This window comes from Carassius auratus, chromosome 14 (assembly GCF_003368295.1).
Source record: "Carassius auratus strain Wakin chromosome 14, ASM336829v1, whole genome shotgun sequence".
NCBI classification, from domain to species: Eukaryota; Metazoa; Chordata; class Actinopteri; order Cypriniformes; family Cyprinidae; genus Carassius; species Carassius auratus.
The window spans coordinates 24,648,368-24,673,719 of record NC_039256.1 but is presented as its reverse complement, the minus strand read 5'-3'; the positions used below and the strand labels follow the sequence as shown (position 1 = coordinate 24,673,719).

The window sequence follows — 25,352 nt, the reverse complement described above, 5'->3', positions numbered from 1 at the left end:
CCACTGAGACCAAGATCTCACGAGCAAATCTTAACAGATTGCTGTACAGATGCAAAAAAAAAAAAAAAAAAAAAACAGAAGAAGAAAACAAAGTAGCTAGAAAACTGATCGAACACTACCAAATCACATTTTGCTTTGTATAACAAGAAATCCCCTGTCAGTATTGCTACTAAAGGGAACATTTCCTACCTTGTTTGCCTTTCTTGTATGACTGAGAGCTTGTCATTATCATCCTTATGCATGCTGCTCATTCTTATTCACATCCAGCGTTTGTAGCGAAACAAAAAAGCAATTACTACCAATTATTCGCAGGGTGAGAGCTCTGATTTCCAGTCATTAGCAGCAGGTAGTTAAGAGTCTAGTATATGTTTGAGACAAATTCACGAAGGATAATGAAAAACAAGTAAATAATTAAATAAAATCTTTTTTTGTTTTGGTTTTTTAGGTTGGCTAAGAAGCTAAGAGCTTGGCACAGAATGCGATACTTGGGAGTCAAGCAGTGGGGCTTTTAACTCCTACAGTCTGATTAGCTGCCTGCTGGTGATGTCTCAGTGCCGTAGTCATCGTTTAATTCACTTAAGTGTGGAACACGGAGAACACAGCTTTGCCTATAAGTGAAAGATTTAAGGGTCAATGACGTATAAGAGTGTCCGCATTAAATAAAATGGAAAATTCTAAAAATCTTTGAAACACAAATGTGCCAAGTTCTTAGGAACTATACTCTTTGTGTTTAGCTATATTTATTTATCGCCCCTTAAAAATGCCAAAATCAATTCAATGCAGAAATGCATGTCACGTGCAATAAATGATTAGATGTGTCACATCATTAACCCTTAAATCCCGGATACAGGACGCCCCTTTTTGCACAGTGTGTGACTGACCAGTAAAAGTGTCTCACAGACAGCAGGAGGGCGCAGGGTTGGTTTGACATCGTTTGTTGGAGCAGGTCAAATGGGTCGTGAGTGACATTACCGTCAGTACCTGTCGTAAACATTCAGCAGCCAGTTGAGACACATGTCGACGCACAGGGGGATATTGATCAGGACGGACCTCTCCTCTTCTAGTTTCTCATACAGGGAAGTGAGAGCGTGGATGACATCGACCACATCCATCACGTGCTCGGCATGCTGCAGCTCCTGTTCTCGAAACACGTCCACCACGCTGCTTAATTTCAGAAGGTCTACTACAAAACACACACACATACACACATATATATATAAACATGCCACAAGCTTATTACTGTACGTGTGTGGAGTGTTAACTAATTGGATTTGACTGCTATAACATCATTTCCTCTGGCAATCTCTAGTGCGGCAGTGAGAGGACAGGGTTAAGGCTGTATGCTGATGTCATCCTAATTGGATAATGAGATGAAATATGGGAGCACTATGGCCACGGTGCTTTCAGGGTTAGGTGGGCAGCTAGAGACTCTAACAGGCCTTTGTAGATGTTCATTTTATACAGCCATCCTCAATCATCAGAGCCAGGCTCACAAAAAAGCACAGTTTCTATAGCCTCCTGGTTATTAATTCGGCTAATGTCAGCAACTAGCAAACCAGGAGAGAGTGTGTGTGTGTGTGTGTGTGTGTGTGTGTGTGTGTGTGTGTGTGTGTGTGTGTGTGTGTGTGTGTGTGTGTGTGTGTGTGAAAGAGAGATGCAAGCAGTAACATGCCATGCTCAGAAGTGGATTCAGCTTGTGATTGTGGATGATTCTACAATACAGGTGGCATCTGTTTTCCTTCATGTACATATGTGTAAAAATATACAACAAATAAACAAAAAAGTACATGACAGCTGAAGCTGAACTTCAATACAGATTTTATATATATATATATATATATATACCGGTATATTTACAAAAAACAGGAATTTGTTTCATTATCTCTTTCTCCATACAGGTATATAGAGTGTTGTTAATGTTAACTCATTAAAATTCTGAAATACACTCTACTTTATCATTTGTTTTAACATGTTTGTCACTAGAGGAAAATCTTAAACATGTTATCTTGAACAACAAGCACCTACAGTAGTTTTACAAACTTGTGTAAAAAGTTTGCAACGTCAAGTTAAACTGTAAAACTTGTACGTTTTCTAAAGACATAACTAGGTGTTATACCTGTGTGTATATGTGTGTGTGTGTTTAGCTTGAGAAGATAGAAGGAGAAGTTTTTAGTAAGAGCTGAATTTCTTTTTTTTTTCTTTTTTTTGGCATAAATCATCTTTTCAAAAGGGGAAAGGCACCAGTTACTCTCTGCAAAGGAGCCAAAGTTTGGCTAGTTAGATGTAATATAACTATATCCGTTTTCAGCATAAAAGCAATTTTTACTGTTGATGGACACTCAGGGGTAGATGGAAATCAAAAAAGAAAAAAGAACAATGTGTTCTCAGGTACGTAGAGCAAAAAGGGAGAAAGTTTTAGTTCAACAAGTCTGAAGAAAGTATGAGCTGAAACGTCTGCTTTTAATATTTGTAACTTTTTTTAACTTTTTCACTTTTATATATGGATAATAAAAACTACATTTTTGAAAGTCCCTTTTTGGTTTGATTTGAAGAAGAAGAAAAAACTCAGTGTGCGAACAAATTCAGCGACTTATTCTAAGGAAATAAAATCAACACATAATCAAACATTTTTTATTGCATTACAGCAGTTTTTTTTTTCATGTCCATATTATTTTTTGAAGTGCTTCTGAAAGACAAACTAACCTATATGGACACATTTATAATTATATTATGTGCACAGTGGAGAGGCTGAACAGCTTCTGTCTGGACATTGGCAGATAGAAATCCACCCGCAAAGCGTGTCGCTGGGGGAACAGTGGTTCATTCCTCATGCAGACTTCTTAATTACCTCCCCCGAAGAAGTACAATTACACCAATTATTAGGCTTAATTAAGATGCATAAAAATCACTGAGCTTTAATGAAAAAGATGGATCAGTGGCGCACAGCAGGGCAAGCTTTGTCCGCAAAATTAGCAAATAATCAATAAGGGAAAGGGTGCTATTTTTACATACATCTTAAAGCCTTCTGTGCATGCCTCAGCTTCATGGCCGTCCGATATGCAGAGAACTTGATATTGTTCAGGTCCGCTGTGAGAGAGCAGCAGGGGAGATGGGAGAGGAAAAAGAGAGAACATCATTCATGAGGAGAGAAAAAAAGCAAAAGAATAGCTGAACTCTGACATAGGCAAACAGAGAGACAGGAAGCAATGTGTCACTTCGGTGGGGTTGAGCGGTTTATGTTTAGACAACCCGCGTCACATCGCATCTGATTAACACACACAGTAAATGCCCTTTAATCATTATTAATTAGAAGTTGGCAAAGCAATCATAAGGTTGGCCCAGCTGCCCCTGGGTTAACGAGAGAGCTGTTGACATCTCTGGAGTGGAATGAAATATTAGGTTATAAAAAGAGGTCCAGGTTAAGGAACTGAGCTCAGTGTGAGACCGTTTTCTAGTTGGTGTATTCGTGCTTGCATGTGGTGAACCACACTATGGTTCCCCAGTGGGAAGTAGACACATAGAAGATATAAGAGCAGAGTTTAATTGTGTTTAATTGCCTCACCCAGAGCTTGGTATAATTCAGTCATCTTTGGATGGTCCCAGCAGGTTGTCTGAGCCTGATGGCTATAAAAGGGGAGAGAAAAGAGCAGAGTAAAAGCAGAGTAAAAGCAGAGTAGCAAAGCCAAAAATAGAAAAACATAGAGAGAGGAGGGACAACACACGTGAGAGAAACAATAAAGGACTAGTTCACCCAAAACTGAAATTCTGTCATTGTTTACTCATTCTTTCCTTATTTATTACCCTCATGGCACTCCAAACCCATTTGACTTTGTTTCTTCTATGAAACACAAATGCAAATTTTAGTCATTACGGACTGAAAAATTTCTCCTCTGCTGCCGCTTTCTGCATATTCAGATTTGGCAAATGGTTACGACGCACACAGGAACAGTTTTTCACCTTTTGTGATAGAATAAAAACCCCTTTTATATTTGGAGGAATGAAGGGTGCATAAATGATGTCTGAATATGAATTTTGGAAAAACCTTTATGTACACTAGAAAAATGTGTTTATACAAAACCATAGTGTTTGTTAAGCAGTAAAATTTGGCACTTGGCTAACTTGTGACCTGACCATATGCAGTGAAGAACTGTTGGTTTAACATCACATTATATGTCATTTAACTGTAAAATACAATCAAAGTTATGTTTTTGCAAGTAAAAAACTACAAATTACTGTATACTCTATATAGAAACATGGGAGATATCTTTATTGTCTTGCTGTAATCTCTTGCTAGACTCCGATTATAAAACATTTTTAATGCTCAGGTTTATTTTTTTTTTTTTAAATGGAATATTTCACCTTTATTGGTCAGGACAGTAGGAGTAGAGACAGGAAACAATTGGACAGGTGAGAATTCTTATATGTCTCATTGAATTCTGAAGTTTTAGAAGCAGGACACTGAAGCAAAAATCTCAGTTTCGAACTTAAAGTAACCTAATTTCTGTCTTGGAGAAATATTGTGAGATGATTTGATCTTTCCTATTGCTTGTCTTTGTGTCCATGACTCTGAGCACTGTCTGTATACATTATGAGAACTGTCCATGTTTTATGCAAAAGCCTATTATGATGAACTCGAATTCTTTTGTTTCTTTTTCTTTTTTTACCACCTGCATAAATAAAGTGCTTATCAGTGCATGTTACAGTAAAAAGCTTTTAATAATTTAAGAAAATTTAGAGTTCAAGTAGATAGCTATATTAACTATAATCTAATATATGGTTATAAGTTTTAAAATACATAGGCACCAATATAGGCAAAAATCTGAATCATTTTCATAGTGAGAGACAGAAAGTACTCACAATCACAGTAATCTTGAACAAAGATTCTCAGAGCCACTAAGTGCTTATATCCACAAGTGCTGCCTTGATGACATTCAAAGAAAAGCTTATGGCTAAAACACGGCTTGAATTCAAATCTGACTAATAGGCATGTAGTATAAGGACATCTCCACAAAGCCTATACATGTGTGCTGCATACTTCACTGCATAATGTACTCGTGCTGTCCTCTATAGCACCAGCAGCCATGAAAAAAAAAAACTATCAGAGGAATAAATCATAGGAACAAATAAATAAGTGAGGGGGTTTGAAAAAGTAAGGGTTCCATGTATTCACTCACTCATCATAACCTGCGCTATTGTTTACATTGATTGGCCAAAGATATGTAAACAATCAGTTGCATAATTTTGATCCTTTGGCTCGTTCACATTGACCACCAGTGGTGTCTTTTCTTACCATTTGGGTTTATCAGAAAAATAAAATGATTCCCATAACATCAGGGTTAGGCATGTATTCGTGTAATTCTATCAACCAATGAGCACTGTCCTGCCATCATTTCCTGCGACTTCAGAGATTACTAAATTGGCACCTCATGGCATTTAAAACATTAATAAATACTACAATATTTTTAAAATAATGTTTTTAATTTATAGAAATATTACAGTATTTTATATATAGATATTTGTAAAGTTTTGCTAATCTTTCTGCTATTTTTATATATTTATATATATTTTAATTTAAGTTTGGTTTCTGGTAGAGCATTGTGTTAGCAGCGCAAGGTTGTGGGTTCGATTCCCAAGGAACACATGTTAGGTAAAAATTGTTAGCCTGAATGCACTGTAAATCGCTTGGGATGAAAGCGTCTGCTAAATGCATACATTTAGTTTTTAATTTAATTTAAATTTAATTACTGCTTTATTTCAATTACCTTTCTGCAATCCCCACACAACACAGGCTCTGTTGTGACATCTATAAACTCAATTCGCTAAAAACGCACAGGGCCGCGTGACAAAAGGAACGCCACAGTTGAAATGTTGTTTTCTCTTTAGATCACAGTGCAATAATCTTCTGCACCAGGGATCAGTAATTGAGTTTGCGCTCTATACCTGATAATCCGACATGCTCATCCCACAGTTTTACACTCTCTCTCTCTCGTTTCTGACACTCACAGACTGTTGATGCTTTACGGCTGGACTTACTTGATGTAGTATGGCACTTTGTTGGGGGATATGGCACGTTCCCAAGGAATCTGGACAGAGCCTGGAGTGACAGAGAAAGAAAGAGGGCAATATCAATCAGACAGACATGTCGAGCATGAAAAGCTATTCTGTAAAAATCTCAAACGGCAGCACTCAAGGTCCTTCAAGCATACTGCTTCCACACAGAGAGGCTATTAAACAACAGCACCTCAAAAGTGTTCAAAACGGTAGAAAGCTTTTCTGTGAGTGGAGCTTTGCAAACCTCTTTATATGGAACCCCTAAGGTCAAATATTACTCTGCTATAAGATACAAATGATGAAAACTGAGAGCTATGTGGTCACTGAGGTCATTCTGGACTCCGTTTAGAGGGCTTCAGCACTCCTGGCTTCATTCTTAGCTGCTTTTACAATCTGAAATTAATTAGGTGTCAGCATTTATTTTATTTTTATGTAAAATTACATTTAGTATTAGTAATTAGTCATCTCTATTAGCGAGAGAACAGGGCACCACGTCTGAATATAATGCACATAAGACTATACTTTTTTATTTTTCGATCATTTCTCACTCACTGTTCCAGTGAAATCACAAAATGAAGTGCCACCAAATAAACCAGTAAAATTTAGCTAATGACAAACAGCCGCAATTTTTAATTGATAGTGATTCTTAAGAAATGATTGGCAGTCAAGCAAGATTGAATCTTGCTAAAACAACAGATAATCCTCTGAGCCTCATATCCAGATAAGGGGCTGAGCTAAATAAGCTTAATAATCTAACTCTTAAACTGTGCTCTCAGTTTTTGGTTTTGCACATTTTTATCTGGTTGGAATATTTTGGGTTACAGTATTTCTCTAAAGTGCTTTTCATATATTTATGTGTAAATATTACCTATTTTAATTCAACTGTGAGTATTTAAGCAAGCCTCGTTCACAACCGAGGGTCAAATCTTTGCTCAGACCATGTCTGAATGGCCCAAGATAAGACCAAGTCCATTTCTTGGAATGTCACTTGAAATTTCCATTCCCTGTGTCCTCGTTTAATGTAGAAATGTAGTACTGATTTGTAGTGATTTAGAGAGCCAGAATAAGGCTAAGTGTGTAGCAGGCACTGTCTTTGTCCTGCAATGTTAGACCGGGCAGTGAGTGACAGTGAGAATGAATAAAGTCACTGCCCACTCTGCCCACTTAAACACAGTCCTGCCAACCCCTCTCCACTAAGCGCCATCAGCCCACCCCTCTCACACTCCAGCATTAGACTCTATGGCTTCAAATGAATTACCACACTTACTGGAAAGAAAGTGCTGTGATCCAGGGCCAAAGTCTCTGTGGGCATCTTGCAACTGTTTCAGACGTTCTTCAATAGACCCCTTGAGTGGAGAAAGAGAAACAGTCAAGACTCAAGAATGGATTACACTTAATCAAAGTTCTCTGATCGTGTAATGGAGTAGTTCACCCAAAAACCTGAATGCCATATGGGTTTGAAACACCATGTCGGTGACTACAGTAAGTGACTATTTTCATTTCTGGATTTCTTTAGGTTTTGTTACAAATGGACTAGTGTAGAAGTCTGCTGTCCACGTTCATTTTTTGAAGAAATACACGAGAATACAGCCTGATGAGCAGATAAATGCACAGAAAAGTCTGTATGTGGTAATGAGGAAAGTGGTGAGGGTGTTGCACAAGAAGTTTACTAAGAGTAATCCTCGTCTGTTTTTGTCGCCACCAGCCAGTCATCTCTGGGGATGGTGGACTACCTAATACTGACTACTTTACAATGTAAATCACTCAGAAGATGTCAAACACTGACATACACAAAGGCCAACAAATCCACTCAAGCATGAAGTATTTTCCTCCCCTCACTCTCCTCCTCTCTGTATTCTCTCTGTTTTTCTGAGGCTCTTCAAGGACAACCAAAACACTGCCTTGGCATAACAGAAAGATAATACTGCATTGTGCATAAGCAGACATCTCTGTTAATCAGTGTATCTACTTAGCCACTAACTGTCTTGTTAGATAAAAATCAGTTGTGTCAATTTAACTTAGCACAATTAACTATTTCAATTACAATACAGTGCAAATGTGACCCTGGACCACAAAACAAGTCATAAGGCTCAATTGTTTTTATCGATTCATGATTTATACATGAAAGCTGAAAAACTTTTATTTATGTTTTGGTAGGAAAAGACAATATTTGGCTGAGATACAACTATTTGAAGATCTAGAATCTGAGGCTACAAAAAAGAAAAGAAAATCTAAATATTGAGAAAATCGCCTTTAAAGTTGTCCAAATCATGTCCTTAATAATACATATTACTGATCAAAAATTTAGTTTTGATATATGTATGGTAGGAAATGTACAGAACATCCTCATGAAACCTAATCTTTACTTAATTTTTTAATGATTTTTTGCATAAAAAAAATCAAATTTATGACCCATACAATGTATTGTTGGCTATTGCTACAAGTATATCTGTGCTACTTATGACTGGTTTTGTGGTCCAGGGTCACAGATGTTTGGGGTCGGTAAGATTATTTTAAGACTCCTCTATTCAGAAAGGATGAAAAAAAAATATTTTAGTGACATTAAAGAACTTTACAATGTCATGATTTCATTGATTTCAAATAAATGTTGTTCTGTTGTACTTCTTATTCATCAAAGAATCCTGAAAGAAAATGTTCTTTGCGTAACAAATCCACATATTAGAATGATTTCTTAAGGATCATGAGACACCAAAGAGCTTAAATCTTAAAAAGTCCTTGAATGCTTTCATCTGGGGTTTTATTTCAGCAAATAAACAGTTATTTGCATAACATTAATTCATAAACATAACATATCATTAATTAAATATAATATATTATTTAATAAACATGAATTTTTAAAATGTGATTGCACTGAAAGTCCTAACAAACATATTGCACTTTAAAGGATTCATTGATAGCTGGATTTACACACTCCCCCACACTTAAGAGTACTTCTCATTCTTCCGGCATCTCTTTCTGGCTCTCTTAAGCTCATCTCACACATAAAACAACCAGATGCAATCAAAACACTCAATTTCATTTTACATCTTCTCTTTTTTTCTCATTGGAAAGGCCTTTGTTTTCCCATGAGCATGTAGACAAAAGGCACTCCCCGTGACCGATGATAATGGAGCCATCACCGCTCTCAGCCAGGCAGGACCAGCGTATTATATTCCATCTCCTAAGCTCCATTTTTCATCGTGTATATGCACTAACTTAGCTGGCTGGAGCCATTGCCATCAATGGTGACCATCGCACTGTATGATCTCCATAGGGGTCCATTAGTGATGGTGGGCAGGCAAGGATGAGATAAGGATGTTGTAAATTCACTACCTGCAGAAGTTTCCATCTGTTGTTGAGGTGCTCCAGAGCTCTGGCGTTCTCCATGGACAAGTGCACATCAGATATGGCCAGCTGGTGGGCCAGGTCATTTATGTGTTTCATTCCTTCCTTCACCTGGGTCAGCTCTTCTTTAAATAGCTACAACAGAAAGCAAAAAAGAGATGGATGATCAACACCACATAATCTTCTGGACTTTCTATCTGATTTCTGAGTGCATTGTGCATTAGGTTATGTTATATTTATTGAGTGTTACAACTACGTCTGTTCGGATTTAAAGCTGATATTGACAGGCTGAGCATAGGGTGGGTATTGCAATGTTTAAAGAGTTTTTTTTTTCATTCACAGCCTACACTTGTCCATTTTAATTTCATCCACCACCGCTGTTCGCTTCCTTCCACACACTTACATTGAGGTGCCACACTGGGCATAAGTGCAAGCGAGACCCAATCTGTCGATGGCAGAGAGTGAAACTGCACCAAATGTGTGTATGTGTAAGTGTGAAAAGACTCAATGTGTGTGACAGAAAAATGGTCTCAAGAGGATTTTTTTTTTTTTAAATGCAGGGTGAAATATTTTTGTTAAGTGAAATGTTCACTCCAAGGCTGCGTTTGTTTAATAAAAAAAAACAGTAATATTGCAAAATATTATTACAATTTCAAATAACAGCTTTCTATTTTAATATACTTTAAAATCTAATGTAATGGTGTAATGGCAAAGCTGATTTTTTTCAGCAGCCATTGTGCCACTTGATCCTTCAGAAATCTTTCTAATGTAAATAAAGCGAACAGAATAAGAAAGAAAACAGTTCTGATTAATGCTGATTAATATTTTTGTGGAAACTGTATATATATTCACTGTCAATTTGGTCAATTTAATGCATCTATGCTGAATAAAAGTATTAATTTATATATATATATATATATATATATATATATAAGATTAATAAAAAATGTGTTGTTGTTGTTGTTAAAAGATATAAATAAACAGAAATGTAATATACATTAATAAAAAGAACTCCACCATATATATGGGGTCCCAGGCAAGAGGTAACTGTAGAAGCAGCAGTATAGGACAGCAGGAGCCTTGATCTTATGGCCTGTTGTTCATACACTTGATATGCAGCCAGGAAAACGAATGAGAAACTGTAAGTCTGCAAGACCTGCCATGTGCTTGCCGGGTTTTGACAGCAGGCGAAACATTGATAAATGCTCCGCCTCCTGTCAGAGCGTAACACGAACATGTCAGTTCACGGAGTGAAGTGAGTGAAGTGAAGTGAGTGAGTGATTTAAAAACTCAACATATTGCATCAGGGTACAGCTCTAGGCAGAAAAACTTGTTAATTATTTAATTACACAATTACACATGTACTGTACTGTGCTATTCACAAAAAAAGTACATTACATTACATAAAAAAAAAAAAATTATAAAATAAAAAACTGTAGATAATTTCCACACTTAAGGAAGCCTTTTGTGATCCGGAGAGCAGAATAGAAACACTGACTCACTGATGCACAAGGTTTACTGCAAATAGATATCTACACTTTTCCATATCTATAATAACTCTGCTTATCTCCATGGGAAAAACCATGATCATATCGTCAATAAAAATACCTCCTACTGCTGTAAGAGTCTGGGTCTGTACATCATCGCTGGTAGATTACAGGGGGAAACGTTAGGGATATACGTATTGAAATAGCATGGTAGGTTACAGAATAATGTATTAATAATATAATAACATAAAAGATGCCTCATCTTTTAGTCCTTTTATTGTTGTGACACTAATTTCTCTGCTTTATTACTGTCAAATGCCTGAGTGCAATATCTTAAGGGCACAACTAATAGCAGCATACAGCCAAGTGAGCTGTACTATTATCAGAAAAGCATAAAACACACAGGCTGGAAACAGTACAAAGATGATCAAGAAAGTAAATGGTGGTCAAGATATAAAAATGCCACTGGACAGATTATGGCCGTCATTTGCTTTCTCGAACTCCCTTGATACAGTACATAAGCAAAATGTAATGAACTGTTAGGATGGCTTAGAGGACAATTGGTTTGCACCCGCCCAACTTTCAGGATCAGGATTAAGAAATGAGCAGGTAACGTCATGACAAGCCCTTTTCACCTACGACACAGTCTAAATCATCTGTTCTGGCCTCAGGCAGATGCTACAGATCGCTGTGTACTTCAACATCCAGCCACAAGAAAGGGTTTTTCACCCATTATGTACCCGTTTTTGTATTTCAGTGTACTTGTGTTTGTTAATGCTATCTGGAAATTAGGCAAGATGCATATTATGCAGATATTGACATTTATACAGTTGCATATACTGTACATTAGTATGTAAAGCTCTGATAAACCATAAATTCATTATGGGTTTTGGCGATTAAAGCTAATTATGATTCCTTTTGATTCTGAAATAAAATAAAATAAAATAAAATAAACTCAAATAAAATAACATAATATAATAAAAGAATAAATTGAAGCATTTAATTAAAACAAACTAGAAATATTTTAGAAAATTATTAAATAAAAGCTAAATAATAAATAAAGTAAAATTTTAAAAAATTACATTAAAAGAGTGAACCAAAACCTTCCAAAAAACAACAACAACAACAACAACAACAACAGTCTATTTGAATAAAAAACACATTCACATCAGGAGCAAAACACATCACACATTCACAGTACATCTTATTTAAAGTCAAAAAATAAATAAAAATCACTAGCAGCGAAATGAACAGAAAAAGTAAAAGACATTCTATGTCATTAAAAAACTGAGTCCTGTGGAGAGTCTCATTACAATCTGGCTGAAAATCTTTAAATTAGTAACTGAGCAAGCTGTGAGGTCCACTAACAAATGAAAAAATATCTTAAGTCCATCAGAACGTCTCACGTAATACATCAAGATCTGGCCATAAAAATACATTTATAAAACTATAAATGCACACTGAACCCCTTCATCAATATCTATTTAAAGAGCACATCTAATGTGCATGGATCACAGTGTCTCAGCAGCCACCCATTCAAAAGACAAAATCACTTTTTACTTCTTAAAAATCCCTACCAATGCAAGATGTCATACTCAGAGGTGTAGTGGTAAAAAAAAGAGATGGGTAAACTACAAATTCTGGGTGACCACATCATGGTCAAGGTAAGGTGGGCCACTGCTGTATGTATGTGTGTGTATCCTGATGACATCGCTATAGGCTATAATTTGATATTACTACCAAGGGTATCACTGGTTGTTCCCTCATATAGGTCACACAATCACTATTCAATTCATACATTAATCTAAGTTCTTGTTAAAGAGACTCAAGAAGGAATAATAAGGTTGAAATCTATAAAGTTTACAGCTTTTTAAATCTTATATCCAGGGGTTCCAATGCAATGATTAGGGATTTGGGATTATTTTTATAGTCGATTAATCTGTTGAATATTTTCTCAATTAATCGGTTAGTTGTTTGGTCTATAATATGTCAGAAAAATGTGGATCAGTGTTTCCCCAAAAGCCCAGGAATGGTCCTTAAATGTCTCATTTTGTCCGCAACTCAAAAGATATTCAGTTGACCGTCACAGAGGAGAGAAGACAGTAGAATATATTTACATTTAACAAGCTGGAATCAATTTTTTTTTTTTTTTTTTTTTTTTTTTTTTACTTTTGTCTTTCATATATTTTATCAATGACACAGACTGCAATGACACAGACAGCTTCACTGCAGAAGGACATCCTTTTGGTCACGTGGTTCACGTGAGATGATTGACAGCTTTGAAAAACTAATGATATTGCACTGATGTCATAGCTGACGCGAATCAATAAGATGAGAGTAATCACTAGCTCTGTTAGCTGTTTGAGCTCTTCAGATTGCATAAATCAGTGTAAAATGAATAGAAATGTTATTCTGTATGACGAAATATTTTACAAACATGTCATAAAATTATTATCTATTCAAATGTGCGCACCATTGGACTATAGCCCTGGTGGATCGTGGATATTGTATGTATACGAACACAAATAAACCAGAAATGAGATGAATGGCTGCTGTATGAGTGATGATTTCTATTCAAAATAACGAACTTTATTATTATTATTATTATTATTATTATTAATTGCCGGATATCCATTTTTTTATCTTGATGCAGTCTGTTGCATGTCGTTCATTTTGATCGAATCTTTAATATGACTCAGGATTACCGAGTTGTCTCAGAGAGTGATTCGTTCATTTTGTGTTGACCGCACATGCGCATTACACAACATATGGGTTCTGAATCGACAGGTGAGGTCCGAGTCTTTTATTCTTCCTGACAGTCCCATAGAGACGGGAAGAGAAAAGATGAGTTCATTTTGCTGAACGAGACTCAAAGATCCGAGTCAGTAAAATGATCCGAACTTCCCACTACTGGCAACACCGCAAGCAATTGGTCAACACTGACAAGTTGCAGCGCAATATGAAAGACTTTGTCTTTAACAACAAACAACCTATGAAACTAATAATGAACAATATGAAACTAAAACGACATAAGCTTAATTTAAAATGTCATAGGAACTGTAGGCTATTTAGAGGTGGATAACTCAATTTAGAGGTGGATAAACACACTTTGGGGTGCGTAAACGGCGTTTACGTGCGTTTAGCCTCCACTACATCCCTGGTCATACTGCACTTTGGGGTATTTTATAAAATTTTATTCACTACTACCAAAATAGATCTAATTCAATCAGTAGTTGTTACAACAACAATACTGTTGCAATGATATCTGATTGTAACTACAGTATAGAACTGGTATGTGCACTGTGATTTAACATCACAATGTGTAAAGTCTAATGCACCCTTATCCATCCTGAAAGCCCACCTACTCCCATCAATAAACCATTGTGCCTATACTGTGTTGAAACTTTGACAGTTCTGTGCAGCTTTAAAAAATAAATGAATTAATTAAATAAATAATACATGCAGGTGTCTTTACAGAACCTCTTGTCGCACAGTGACACAGATCATTTGAATCACGGAAAGCATGACTAAAATAACCCTGACAATTTTAATCAAACCGTCACATATGCAGGGAGACTCAAATATATCTGGAAGCTGACTTTTTTTTCTTTTTTTGCATGCATGCAGTAACACACTGAAGTAGTAACGGATGTATGCAGTTACCAAATCAGACACCATTCCCTTTCAAATCCAATCACAAAAGTGTAAACAGCGATTTGTCTTCATTAATCACTTGTGATCAGGTCACCGAAGACGTATTACCTTGGTAGCGTCTATATGGTCCTGCAGCGAATCAATAAACAGGTCTCCCACAGGCTCCCAGGCGTCCCTTACTCCCTCCGCCTGCTCCAGAGCCACAGCCAGCTCCTCCATGGCGGCCTGGATCTGCAGCAGCCTCTCCAGGGTTCGCTCCATGTGCCGGTGTCGGTCCACGCAGCGTGCCGTCAACTTCTCCCACAAGTCACTGGCCACATTGGCCTGCTTCCACACGGAGCGACTTACATTCAGCATTCGCCGGCGAGGAGAAACTTCTGCGATGGAGGGAAGGGGAAGAATAGGGAGAAACAGAGAGGCTATGAGCTAACAGAGTGAAAACAACAGCCCTGATCTCTCCATTATTAATTGCTCCATATGACACAGACACTCTCATGATGACATGTGGATGCAGAATTGGGTTGATGGCCTACATGTGAGGAGACAAATTCTCATCAGGCACTGTAATTTCTATGCACCTGTGCTGGGTTAATGTGGGTTGTAATATGTACTTAACAGAGCTGCCCGTCAATGGCTATTTTTATGCAATTTTGGGATATTGCATTAAAAAAAGGTGAAGGGAAACACCTAGATGCAAATGAACTGTCCAAAATGTGCATGTATCGTCATAAGAATATTGCACATAAGTGTTTTGTCTAATTTTCCAGTTAAAATATTTAAAAATAAATTTACTTGCAAGGCGTGACTTCATAAAAATGACCTACGTTTGTTTTTTCACCTAAGTATAAATAAGTTAAAAAAAGTAAAAAAAAAAAAACACATTCGAGATGAATCTATGACAACAACCCTTAATATCTAATGTAGTGTTGCTTATCGAGTTATTTTATTATGTTTTAAGAAATGTTCTATATTTTCAGTGAAAAATTATCCTGAAAAAGACTAATTAAAATCTATTAACTGAAACAAATCTAAATTCATTAAAACTCAATAAGAGTAGTGTTTTTTTGGCACTGTACTCTTACCCTCACTATCTGTCATGCTATTGCCAAGACATAAGGCATCTGTTGCCAATCACAAGCACGTTTTTGGAAATTATTTTAGTACGATTCTTATTTTTCCCCATGAATCAAACTTTAATGAAACATTTATCTGAATGGAAACATTTCTAGTGGCAATCAAATAATGTTACAAAGGGAAACTCCTTTGTTTTTGAGACAATCCCCTTAGCCTTAAATTATTCTGGAGCAACAGGACCATGTCAAGGTGCTTAGTTAAAATGTATCAAAACTAGGAAACAAACCTTTGCCATCAGGCAAAGTCTCCTCAGGCTCCTGGAATGGATGTTGTGCCAGGAAGGTCTGAGCTGATTCCAACACCGAGTAGATGTAGGGCCCTCTGGATTTGACATCTTCCATGAAAGCCTGCACAAAACAACATATGTTTACAAGTGTGTCATGCTGACATGATCAATCACAGCAGATGCACATAAACTCACAGACACAGTATTAGAGCCGCACAACATCCATCGACCTCTGAGGGTGTCAATCTACTGAACTAAATCTAGTTTTCCAGCTTTACATGGCTAAATATCGGCACATTTCCATAGAAATTCTTTTCCACCCCCAAAAAATGTAATTTCTGGCAGCCATATCTCATGTTGTTCCAAACCTGTATGAATTTCTTTCTTCTGTCCAAATGGAAATCAGTGGGTTCCAAAACTACACTGGACCCAATTGAGACATCCTCTTCTGTATTCCTCAAAAGTCCGAAAATCATACAGGTTGGAACAACAAGGTTGAGTAAATTACATCAGAATCCTGACTTGAACTGCTCTTCTAAACACCCATTAGACTTTTTTTTTACATCTAGGGTCCATCAAAAATCTATTTGGGCTCCTAATGTCCAGACATGCAGCTCAAACCAGGTCTGAACTATGATGTATATCAATCATGGAGTAAATTCCCTACTTCTAGGCACCACCTACAGTTTTTTCACTAATCCTTAAGAGTTACTAAGGCGACAGCTTCATTCATTCATCATGCCATTTAAAATTTCATTGAAATATTACCCCCTTTTTTTAAAGTCTTTTATTTGGATGATCCAACAGTTCAATCCTCTTATAGCATAAAGAGATTACGATTAATTTTATCTCTCATATTACCCACAGGAAATACCCAGTGTTACATTCTTATGCCGATTATGGATATCACAAACATGGCTGTGCAACTTCATTTGGAGTCGCCCCAGTAACTCGTACCATGTCATTGAAACCTCTTCCCACCCATTTGCAAATTAACTTAGCAACCAAGAAAGTGTAAACTGAAATCAAACAGTCAAAAGTAGAAATGTACTACCGGGCTGCTGGAATCAAGAGGTCTCCTGAGGGGAATTCGTGGAAAGAACTGATATATTTCAGCTATTTCCTGAAATAACGAGGCCTGAAAATGTTTTCATTCCACTGTGAAACTTCAATAGCAGCTAAACTTCATACTCAAGAGGTCCGCCTTTGACTGAGCGAACCCAAATAAAGACTTAAGATCATTCATGTATTAATTATACATTTGTAGGACAAGCCTCAAGAAATTTTTGTTTCTGTCTGGTGATGTCTCTGTTGTTTCTTCAACTAAGTACTCTTAAGTTATGATGCATACTTATGACGTATGAAGTCTACTTAGGGTTCAAAAGACAGGCAAACCCAATCTATTAAGATCTGTCAATATCCTCAGAAAATTAGCACAGGGAAAGACAAAAACTGTATGATACTAAAACACAGAGGAAGAAATCTACTTATGATTAATAATTTTAATTACTTAAAACACTGTATAATTCTCAGCAGAGCAGCATATGGGATTTTGCTCTCTGCTTTGTCGGAAAAGTTTTAGGGTGATGTGGCACATTGGGAAAGCGAACATTGTACAGTGTAGCAGTGAACTGGAGGGAAAGAGAACAGTATGTGACAGATGGAATAATAGTACAAGGATAGGAATGCATGCACGTGCATATGTACATCTACATATTACATAAGAAATAAAAAGTGAGCAATAAAGGAGAAATAAGTGAGAGCCAAGAAACAGAGAGTGAGATACAGGTCTGTTAATTTGGAGGCTGATTTCACTGTGTGTCACTCACAGAGAGAAAGAGCTTGCTACTTCTCTCTCTTTCTCACTCGAGCTTTTCTCTCAGAACCCCTCTTTTTCCTGCTTTATTCAGCTGACAGCGCTGGAAATTGGTGCTAAGATGGAAGCAGTATCCTGCAGTAGTACCGGGCCAATTACAAGGTGTGTGTTTATCTGGGAGGGTGAGTTTGTGTATTGGGAGAAAAACATGTTTGAATGCAGAACATAATGTGTAGGCACAGGAGAGTGGTAAATATTTAATGGGACGGTTCACCTAAAAATGAAAATAAATCTGTCATCATTTGCTCACTCTTGTGTTTATGTTTTTCCAAACCCGTATGACACAAAAATCTGATATCCACCCCAGCTCTGCTCATGAGTCCATGAGAGAAGTGTAATGTGTGAGCTGTGAATAAATCATTGCTTTAACTTGTTCATTATTTCTGCTTAAATAAATACATAATGTTAACTATCCACATGGTCTGTATAATTTAGAACTGTACATTTCTGCAATATGGACATATTTCACCTCTGGTAAAAGATTACTCTTAACGGGACAGTTCACCCAAAAATCTTATGGGTTTGGAACGACATGAGGGTGAGTAATTAATGACAGAATTTCATAAATGAGGAAAAAAATCATAAGAACCCCTATAATATCTATATATTATGTCTATACTGTATGTGCATTGTAGTTATATCTATACTGTATGTGCATTGTAGTCTTCCAAATTTCCCCATTTGTCTTCTAGTGTCAGAAACAATGTCATACAAGATTGGAACGACTTGAGTAAAAGTCTTTTTAGATGAACTATCCCTAAATTGGAGAGAAAAAAAGTGTTAACATAAAAGTTGCATCTTAAGCCATTTATTGTGCATGCAGCAGTTGGTGCCACTATTTTCTTTTTGTTCTGTTTTTCTTGATCTTGCAAGCCTCTTTGCGGTTTATGAACAGACGGGGGTTCAGATTCCCAATTAACATGTTCCATTCAGGTCTACTTTTGCATCTTGATAATAGATTCTGAGGCTTTTTATTAGCTTACAGGTGGGTGGGCTCGAATCTTTAATATCATTCTGTCTGAACTCCTGCTGCCATATTGCAGTCTTAAATATTGAATTGATTCTGTTATGTTGATAGATGACAAGATTAACCGTGTTCAGGAGCAAAGTCAGCAAGAGAACAGATATGATAATATGAGGAAAGACAGCATGAGGAAATGGGCATGTGTGTTAAGCCAACCTGGTGGAACTCCCGCTGGTGCTGCACCGCTCCCACATCACCACCTATGGGCAGCTGCTCGGACAGCTCCTCGTCTTTAGCCGTCAGCCATTCGATGATCTCCTGTAGGGACAGCTGGAGCTTCCCGCTGTTGTCCGAAAAGGCCTCCAGCCGTACCCTGACAACACAGCAAGCGACAGCCCGCCACAGGGCACGGACCCATGGTCAAAACTTAGACAGCACCGAGATCACAGCACTGAAAACACGTCAAAATCTAGAGTCTCAGGACATACTGTTACAGAACCATGTCACAATATCCGTTTTATTATTTTTGAGGGTTTTGCAAAGTTAATTCTCTGGTGAACAGGCCAACATAGTTAGACAACAGCATATGTTTTCGATACTCCACAGGACTCCTATATACAGTGTGAATACAGTACATTCAAGCGTAACATATAATGTGTATTAAAATATTTATTAAAAAAAATATAGATATAAAGTTATATAAGTAATTAATATATAACATTAAAATATTGTTTTGCTTGGTTGGTTCCAGAAGGGGTTAACTGAATCATGATACCTACATGCACTTGTACTTAGCTTCAACCTGCCTCCGTCTCCTACCTACAGTAGGCATGTCAAAAGAAGAGTTATGCACACCGAAGAACATAAAACGTCTCCATGACATCCCAGCATGTAATGAAACAGGAAAGCACGTCTCAACCCATTGCCCTGCATTTACACATGGGATGAAATCTTATCTGTTTGCAGAAATCACATTTTCACAAGGCGATAAATAAAATATAAAGCCAGCCATTTAACCACCTGCCCACATAGACTGGAATTGTTTTAGAGACTGACTAGTTCTGTCTGCATCCCACCTGATGCTGCATAGAGGATTAAGAGAGAAGAACCTAGTGTTGCAATAACACCCAGTGTCCCAGCATGCAGCAGACACCTGCATTATTTTTAGACCATTATATGGCACTCAAGAGCACTGCCAAAGCCCAGGGAATGCAGGAAAGAAATAACTAAGACAAAGGGATTAAGCGTGACATTTTTTGTTTGGGGGAAAAGAAAATCTTACAAAAAAACAGTGTTTGCATGACTACTGAATCGCCACATGCCATTGTGGGAAAAAAGCTACTGCTAATGCAGCGAGGGTCGCATTAAGTCAAGGGTGAAATACATACCATTTGGCTCCAGGCCATTCAGGTTGCTCGCAAGATGGTTGTGCGATTTTACAAGACAACTGACATTCACTTATTTGTGTCACCACAGTGTTTTTTGTGTTTGAGATCATGAATTAATTCCCTTCTCCCAGTATTTGCTGCATTCTGTCTACCTTCCATTTTAACAAGATGCTCAGCCTCTGCTGATAAAAAAGTGGCATCACAGCATGATGCTGCTTCACTGTAGGTATGGTGTTTTTTGAGGTGTGGGCAGTGTTAGATTTGTCGCACACATACATCTTTGAATTCTAGATAAAAAGCTATATTTTTGGCACATCTCACCAATATTTTCCTGGGTCACTATTATGTTTTTTGGCTCCAGGTGTGCTTTGCATGGGTCTTATTGGGCTCTTTTTTTGCCATTCTTCCAAACAGGTTATAAGCTGGGTTTCCAGCCACATATTTTTATGCTAATTTTGGAATAACCCATAAAAATGTGTTAAAGAATCTTGCTATATTGTGAAAGGATTTGTACATAAAACTTTCCTAGATGCACATGAAAAAAGTCATGGTTTTTTATTTGAATAATTTGCTCAAATTCACACAACAGTGACAATTTTGTTCTAGTGAATAAGTGGGATGGAAACTTAATTTCCAATTTGGTTTTGTGTTTTTTTTTTTTTTTTTTCACAACTAGGACAGATCTTGTTTGAATGGTTCTCATCCTGAAGAACCATTGCAGCTGCCACAAGTGACCTGATCTTGTTTGGTGGAAGTGACGAAGAGCTGCTAGATGACAACATGTCTCTAGCAGCTTCGGATGCAGAGGAGTTGTAGGTCTCACTGAATCTCACCCCTCAAAGCCGTCCGAGCCCATCCATGCGAAACTTGGGGTGGACACTAAACTTATCTGCATTCTCTCGAGGTGATGTTGAAGAGCTGGTCTTGGAATGATCTCGCAGTGCACCTTCCAGGTAAACTGAACCAAGGTGTGGATATGTGTAGTGTCAGTAAAGCACATGGGCGATTTACAGGCACTCTCCATAAGCACTAGTTGTCTGCAATTTGGGCCTAGTAACTCTAAGTTTGTCCTGAAACCAAGGCATGGCTACATATCCTAAGTGTTCTCCACAAACATTAGAGCACAAGTGGTTACTCTCTCTACATTACCAAACACAGTGGAGGATCGAGAGTTTAATCTGTTATGCCCCGTTAGGGAACTGAGAGCCTACACTGAGCGCTCCGCACCATTTAGGCAATAGGAACAGCTCTTTGTCTGCTCTTTGACATACAAGGGTGTTTTCTGTATGAGGTCACATTTCTGATACTTATAGTTTCAGTGCACTTTGGCATATCTTTGCCCAAGGCATTGGAAACTTTGCTTGTGCGCGCTCTACCCCCTTGGTGCTGAGGCTGTGCGAGCCGGGGCGATCAAACTAGGTTAGACATAACCTCACTGAATTTATTCTGCAACCTGGTTGCTATTGTCATATCCTGGCCCTAGTGTCAAGTATGATATTGGTAATTCCCCTTCTTAGCATGGTGTGATTGAACTGCGTTCCCATAGCATCTTTAAGCAGACAAACGTAACCTTGTTTCCCTGAGATACGGGAATGAGTACTTTCTTCCATGCCGTGCTAAACAGGCTGCACAATTAAGTCGTCACTTCAGTCAAAATAACCTGAATTCTGGTGAGCTTTGGCAGGCTTTGCAGCCATTGGTTCGCGCAGCACCGCTGCCGAGCCATTGGTTCGTTTCTATCTACTACATGATACGATGGCCATGCAGTTTCACTGCGTAATTGAATGAGGCTTCAGTTCAGGAGAAAAAAAGGCATTTTTCCCATAGCGTCTTTAAGCAGACGCAGAACTCATACAACCGAAGTTACTTTAGTAACGGAGTACGTTTGATAATATCAGCAATCTCAGTTTCTGGGATTTAGATAAATAAAAATAAAAAATTGTGTAGCCATAGCTATTGAGGTCCAAAGGAAATAATAAAAGATTTGGGCATGGTGTAGCCTAAGGATTTGGACCTGAAATCTGTGAGGTTTCATCATTGTGCCCAGCAAGACCCTGGGACTGTCCGTGTAATATGGAGCCCTTTAAATAAAAGCGTCTGTTAAATGACAAAGCAAAAAGACAGATTGTTGATTGTTGGCCTCAGTGTACCTTTACTCATGAATTGGCCTCCGGTTCACACAGATTGTTTTGATGGATGACTTTTTTCAACAGGGCTAGTTAAAATGTAGCCTCCACTTAGTGATAATTGAAGCAACAGTGTCCACCGGGACATGCAAACACTAATGTGCTTGTTATTTTTAATCATTGGCAGATAGAGGCCAATTGTCAGGCAACCATGTGCTCATTAGGACAACACAGCCAGATATAAAAAATCTCATGCCAACATATTTTCAGTCTAATTTAAAGAATGTTTTCCAGCAAAACAATGCCACCAAAGCCATCAGAACATGTAGTTTCGGTGCTTTGAAATTATATTCTCAGTAGAAATAAAAGAAATTGTTATTATATACTACATAATTAGAGAACAAGAGGAGGTACAATGAAAAGAGAGAAGCCAAGTAGGAGACCTGCTTCACCTGTTCGGACCTCTATTGTACTGATGGAGGGTGGGCACAGCGCTCTCTATAATGATGTGTTATTAGACTCAATAAAAGCAGCCAGGCTGCAGACATTTCATTAGAGAGCCTGTGTGTTCTATAGTTGCCTAAAGGCTGCTTCATCATACAGACACAATCACAAACAAGCACACACATCTCCTCCAAGCACACTTATGTACACACACACATACAAACACAAAAGAATAGAACCCAAGGAAAATGCTACTCACCCAGCTGCTACTATCAAAGGGTCACAGCTACAGTTATCTGTATATTTTTGTTCTATTCACATCAAAGTTCAAATGAAGCTCCTGTCTGTGTGAGCTTGATGAGTTCATGTAGCATTTCTACTCAGCGTTGATGGGTTGAACTTGCTTAGAATGTACAATGTCACACTGCTAGCCTTAAGCTATTACCAACACACATTGCTTTTGATTCTCTATTACAGGCAAGTGCTTGTTGTTGCTTTGTAAATTAAAGTATGTCACTGGTAAGTGTGTATCAACCACTTGCATAATAAGTCATCGAACAATGTTAATAGGGCCGTTGTTGATAGCAATGCCAAGGTTTTATTTATCCATGAATGCAAGTGCTGTTGAATACTTTGGGGTCTAAACTACATACATTTATGACACTGATCATGTGAACTCTTTCCACAGACTACAGATAGTGGGATGTTCTTCAGGTTCTTCAGGAGTTCATGCAGGTGATTCATGCTGCTGTGATTTAAAAAAAAGAGGCAAACCAAATACTTAGAGAATCTAAGATTGCTGAGCTGGTAATTAATTTTTTCACTCAAATTGTTAAGCTGATAGCACCATAATTTGTGATTATTTTAATTAAATAAAAAAGGAGAAAGAAAAGAACCATTGTGAAAGCTTGTTTCCACCAAATAAAAAAGACAACTGATATAAAAAAAATAATAATAATAAAAAAATAAAAAAATAAAAAGATTGGTAAGGTTGGTATTAAATTTTTTTTAAAGTGTTTTTTTTTTTTTTTTTTTTTTTTGCTGATCTGAACACAGTATTATTGTGACATATAACAATTTAAAATAACTTATTTTTCTGGATTCTCTGATCTGGTTCCTCTCTCAGTGAAGTTTTTCATCAAAAATCAACATTTATTTCAAATAGTAAGGATATGTGCAATGCCTCAACAAATTTGGTTAATTCAGAGCAGTCCCTGCATCCAGCGCTGTGAGTACAGGGGACACATCTGCCCATTTATGCTCGATAGAGTTTGATCTGTCCTGTACATTCAGGCCTCTGTGCTACTAATTCACTGATCCACAGCAAGACTGCAACACCTGATACCTGTGCCATGTTTGAGGATTGCACAGCATCTCTCTGCCTAGCTTGCCATCACAGATATAGTACATTACATCCATTAACCCATCCTGCACAGAGCGCTGGATTTCTTCAGCCCTTCTGAATCCTTAGACTTAGACCATCGATCATTTCATCTCTCTCTGAGGCTTTATGGGGATTCCTCCAAAAGCCACAAAATCAAACAATGCCTCTTGCTGGACAAGCATCCAAATCCTGTGGTCCTTTTTACAGAGAGGAGAAACAAATAAAACTCAATGGAATCAGGGCAGGGTGGCATTATAGACCTCCTTGCTTGGCTCCAGGTAGCAATCTCAGGTTAACAAATGGAGATTAATGGAGGGCTTTTAATTGATTGGATTGCAGAGCTGAGATGGCACAAGTTGGAGGCATCTGGATCGGTTCTTTTGCAGGAGCTCGATGGCAAGTTAGTGTGGGCTGGCTGTGACTGCTAGTGAGCGTGGAAGCAAATAGGTGACAGCTGTGCACACTGCTCTGGCAGTCTTTTAACAACGCTTGTTCGACATGAACCATCAGGCACGATGGCTAGCGTAGGGGACAGTAATCAATACCAGTGACCAATAAGGAGCTACTTTTACAATGTTCACTCGTGGCAGGGAAAAAGCAAGCCATTTGAGGACCATTCACGCCTTTTCAGAGCCATCTGTTCTAAATGTATCTATTTAGCAGACATTTTAACCAAAGAGACTTACAATGATAATTGTATCCTAATCAATTTACAGTAGGTTTAACCCAAGTTCATAATGTAGGTTCAGAACATGAATTATATAGTATTTGAAGGTATTTTAGTGTAAAACAAAAATGGTTTGAGCACACACTTTTTTACGTTTGCACAGATACTTTACTAAATTGTAGGTACTGGGTAGTGATGTTGAATATTTTCATGCAGAATACGTGCTTTATAAGTACTAATAGACTGCCAATGTGTTATTAATATGCATGCTTATAATAAGCAACTTGTTAATAGTGAGAATTGGTCCCTATACTAAAGTGCTACTAAATATACTTAGCTGTGTACATTACAAATCTTTTTAGGCTCACAGAAAATTTAATTAATTGCATTTAATCAAGAAGATTAATTCAACATGCCATCACTGTTTTCAGTTTCATCACCTTTATTTACCTAATTTGACCGTAGTGGATTCAATCTGTTCTGTGCGATTTCAGCTGCTATATTGAACTAGTTTTGATGAATTCCATCACTCAATCAATAAATTGTTTACATATTATATTTGTGTAATATATATATGATACAAAAATATATGCAAATATGAATAAA

At 37.5% G+C, this 25,352-nt stretch overlaps 1 protein-coding gene across 5 annotated transcripts in view; it reads right to left on the bottom strand.

Moving 5' to 3' along the window:
* The window catches only part of LOC113114112 (dystrophin-related protein 2-like), a 131,961-nt gene that overhangs the window by 30,519 nt on the left and 76,090 nt on the right, over positions 1-25,352 (bottom strand). For all 5 annotated transcript variants that reach the window (XM_026280860.1, XM_026280859.1, XM_026280861.1 and 2 more), the window contains 9 exons: positions 18,954-19,110; positions 15,898-16,018; positions 14,646-14,914; positions 9,385-9,531; positions 7,319-7,397; positions 6,034-6,094; positions 3,563-3,624; positions 3,013-3,087; positions 982-1,183 (listed from right to left, as the gene is read on the bottom strand). In XM_026280860.1, the coding sequence (XP_026136645.1) occupies positions 982-1,183; positions 3,013-3,087; positions 3,563-3,624; positions 6,034-6,094; positions 7,319-7,397; positions 9,385-9,531; positions 14,646-14,914; positions 15,898-16,018; positions 18,954-19,110 (1,173 nt within the window). The remainder of the gene's footprint in view (positions 1-981; positions 1,184-3,012; positions 3,088-3,562; positions 3,625-6,033; positions 6,095-7,318; positions 7,398-9,384; positions 9,532-14,645; positions 14,915-15,897; positions 16,019-18,953; positions 19,111-25,352) is intronic.